Source organism: Rosa rugosa, chromosome 1, assembly GCF_958449725.1.
Source record: "Rosa rugosa chromosome 1, drRosRugo1.1, whole genome shotgun sequence".
Taxonomy (NCBI): Eukaryota; Viridiplantae; Streptophyta; class Magnoliopsida; order Rosales; family Rosaceae; genus Rosa; species Rosa rugosa.
Window position 1 is genome coordinate 41,890,100 of NC_084820.1, and position 3,185 is coordinate 41,893,284.

The following is a 3,185-nucleotide window of genomic DNA, read 5'->3' on the forward strand; positions in this document are numbered from 1 at the left end:
GTAAACTGGCTTTTTTTAAGTGCTGTCAGTGGCAAAATGTTTGGTAAACTCAAACTGGCTTGTGTTTTTTGTTTGTGGAATGACCAAATTGGACATGAGAGATTATTTTGCCTTGATTGTTTGGTAATACAATGTTCATCAAATGCTTTTGTTATTATTTTTAATATTTATTATGTCCTTATTCATTTTTGTCAACTTTCAATTTTTATAAATTATGGTGAGCATATGATTAATATTGGACAATTTTAAAAATAACTTATACAAATATATTAGCAACATTAATAGTAATATTAATAAATCATGGTGATTGTATGATTATTATTGAACAATTTTAAAAATAACTTGTACAAATATTCTTGTGAGAAAGCAATGTTCTCATTGCTTACAAGATCACCAAGAAATCAAACCTCTAAGATCTTGACCATCAACTCATAATTTACAAAATTATTTGCAGCATATCTGCTTCTGATGCATGGACCTTGGAACTTATATGCAGTCTAATTAATTAGTTTGGGCACAGGAAATAATTTGAGAATCAGAATCAGTTAATCAGGATAGACACTATAACATGGAGGAACTCAGATGCTGGATGCAATGCATTATTACTATACCATGAAAGTACAATAATAAGTCCTCAAATATTTGATAAGTCATAATTTTCATTAATAATTTCAAAACAATCTAAATACATTGTGGCGTTCATAAAATTACACATACTGCATTGTCTCTGCCAACAAGTTTCCTAACTTGTGTACTGTGATACAAATCTTAATAGAATACAAATAATAATGATAAAATAAAACTACTCTATATTACTTCTCTAAAACAGCTCCAAAACGTACATTTGATGTTGAGTCACTTTGCCACTTATCTGAGAGTGAACCAGCAATGCAGTAAGTATATCTTGTACACTGACAAAACACCATATAGTGCTTGAGTTATTGCTGAATGAGAACAAAACACAATCCACAGTTACTAAGCAAGCAAATCCTAAACACAATCCACAGTTGCTGAAGTAAAATGATGATGTTGCATGCTTGATGTAGGTCTCTGATACATGTATAAATTACATATACATTTAAATAATTTGTACTCTCCATACATAATACAAATTATAGTCGCTTTCTGAGGATCTGTTGCAAATTAGATGTATGTCTATGATCGTAGTTTCCATGCACTCATATATTTTATAACTATTTTTTTCAAAAAAAAAAATATATATAACTATTTGTTGTAGTGAAATTTCAAACTGTGATCCAAGTGAAAACAGTCCCAGACTTTCCTCTGAACAAACATATTAAGTCACATAAATAGGCAAAGCAACTCTTGAAGCTCCTCACAGATTAGGTGGTAAATACCATCACTTCAATAATTAGGAGCAGCCACCTAGCCAGGGCTGAGATGGACAGAAGAGACCATAAAGAAAATATAAGATAACAACAGTTAAAATAAGCGAGTTAAATTGAAATATTTCTAAATTGTACTGGTTTCATTTGACATAAAGGTAATTCCGGATATACTTACATTGACATACAGGTGTTCCCTTTTTGATAATATCTTGAGATGTTCCAAATTTGGGTGCAGATATAACAAGTTGAAAGCTGATGCATCTGAATCTTCTCCATCTATAATAAGATCTTCAAGTACAGGGAAAGAAGAAAACAGCTTCTCCACTGTGTGAGGATAAGGAAACCAAAATGTAACATGTAGCAACTTGAGACAGGGGAAACAATGTGAGGGGGGAGTAACGGAATTAATATTTTTCTGCAGAAACAACTTCAAACTAACCAATGTAAGAAAGGACATCTCGGAATCTCAAAAAACAGTAAGAAAGGAGCCATGTAATAATCATGTGTAATAATCATCTCAAAACACAGTAAGACACGATTCACAAACTGTGCAAACCAATCCGACTCATATCTTACTGGTTGTGGCAAAGTACGGAAAACATAGCCATGTAATAATCATATTCATTGAAATCTAGATTGGGAACTTAAGCCCAGACATTCCTCCATTTATGTGATAAAATGCTAGTCTTTACCGCCTGTCTGATTGAAAAGAAAGAAAGAATGTGGCAAAGAATTGCATCTGGCAACGCACTGATCCTGTCTTCATTGTGTGAGCATAATTTGAGACGCTTTGAGTTTGAAGCCATTTTTGATTTGAAACCTATAAAATGCGGTTCAAATCCCATTAAGTTATAATCATCACAATTCCAAGAAACTAAATGTTTCTCAGAAACTATGCAAAGAACATATGCTATATAAATCATACCCGTCTAGGAGAGTCAGCCATGTTTGAATTGAGTGAACAAAGGGGGGAAGAGGAAGAAGAAATTGAAGCTACTGGAAGAAAACTGCTCGATTTGGTTCCATTTTTCCAAATCAACCTAAACCCACATTGATTCAGTACCCAAGCATAATTGATCTAAATTAATGAACTATACTCAAGCATATTTGATCTCATATCCGTCAAACCCAGAACAATGTCATCTCAAACATTCATCAAATTCAAAGAAATTGAAACCGAAATAGATACAAGACTAACCATGAATCAAATTGCCAAGCAGCCAGCAATCAAGGATTGAGGCTTCGATTTCGAACACAGATGAGAGGCCAGATGAAAGCAGTCAGAGAGAGAGAGAGATCAAACCAGTTATGAAGTGGTATTTCCGAAACGGAGAGATGTGAACACAGAAGAGAAGGATTGTGTAATTACTGAAACAAGGGGAGGATAGAAATCGGTATTTCTGAAAGTTCATTAAACTACAGTAATCACCGCTACAGTGATAAAAGCCAGCCCCTGCTTCTAAAAGCAAGGTACTAGCGGCTTTGGCTTTTCCATCAAAAAAGCTCTGGCTTCTAGAAAAAGTAGGGAAGAAGCTGGTTTACCAAACGCAAGATGTCGAGGTGCTTATAAGCAGGGGAGCAAAAAAGCCCCCCCAAACGCAGCCATGGTGGGTCGACTTCTTGGCCCTAAATCCAAATTCCCAGGCTTTAAAGGTACTATTTATACGATTTGGCATATGAAATCGGGGCTTTCGATTTAAGATATGGGAGATCGATTTGTGTTTCAGTTTGATAGGGAGGCTGAGCGTAACAAAACCTTGCATGGAGGGCCTTGGTTTTTCATAAATACAATGCTCATGCTGGGTGGGTACAATGGGATAAGCCCGGTGGCTGATG

General features: G+C 35.0%; 1 protein-coding gene across 4 annotated transcripts; it reads right to left on the reverse strand.

Moving 5' to 3' along the window:
* Positions 1 to 645: 645 nt before the first annotated feature.
* LOC133737764 (uncharacterized) lies at positions 646 to 2,882 on the reverse strand. 4 transcript variants are annotated; one of them, XM_062165263.1, is made up of 5 exons: positions 2,548 to 2,882; positions 2,275 to 2,389; positions 2,042 to 2,169; positions 1,525 to 1,764; positions 646 to 911 (listed from the first exon to the last, which is right to left on the reverse strand). In XM_062165263.1, the coding sequence occupies exons 3-5, from the start codon at positions 2,153 to 2,155 to the stop codon at positions 813 to 815; spliced, it is 453 nt and encodes a 150-aa protein (XP_062021247.1). In that variant the 5' UTR covers positions 2,156 to 2,169; positions 2,275 to 2,389; positions 2,548 to 2,882; the 3' UTR covers positions 646 to 812. The 4 variants fall into 4 exon arrangements, with proteins under 4 accessions (XP_062021247.1, XP_062021245.1, XP_062021256.1 ...); XM_062165261.1 differs by lacking the exons at positions 2,275 to 2,389; positions 2,548 to 2,882 and having other exon boundaries at positions 2,042 to 2,268; XM_062165272.1 differs by lacking the exons at positions 2,275 to 2,389; positions 2,548 to 2,882 and having other exon boundaries at positions 646 to 944; positions 2,042 to 2,268.
* Between the last annotated feature and the right edge of the window lie 303 nt (positions 2,883 to 3,185).

What these genes read in the sequence shown, in the direction of transcription:
- LOC133737764 (XM_062165261.1), bottom strand. Translation starts at nt 2,194, where the DNA reads ATGGGATTTGAACCGCATTTTATAGGTTTCAAATCAAAAATGGCTTCA. An exon ending in TCTTTTCAATCAGACAGGCG is followed by an intron (nt 1,765 to 2,041) that starts GTAAAGACTAGC and finishes TTGTTTCTGCAG; the next exon opens with AAAAATATTAATTCCGTTAC. An exon ending in GGGAACACCTGTATGTCAAT is followed by an intron (nt 912 to 1,524) that starts GTAAGTATATCC and finishes GTGTTTTGTCAG; the next exon opens with TGTACAAGATATACTTACTG.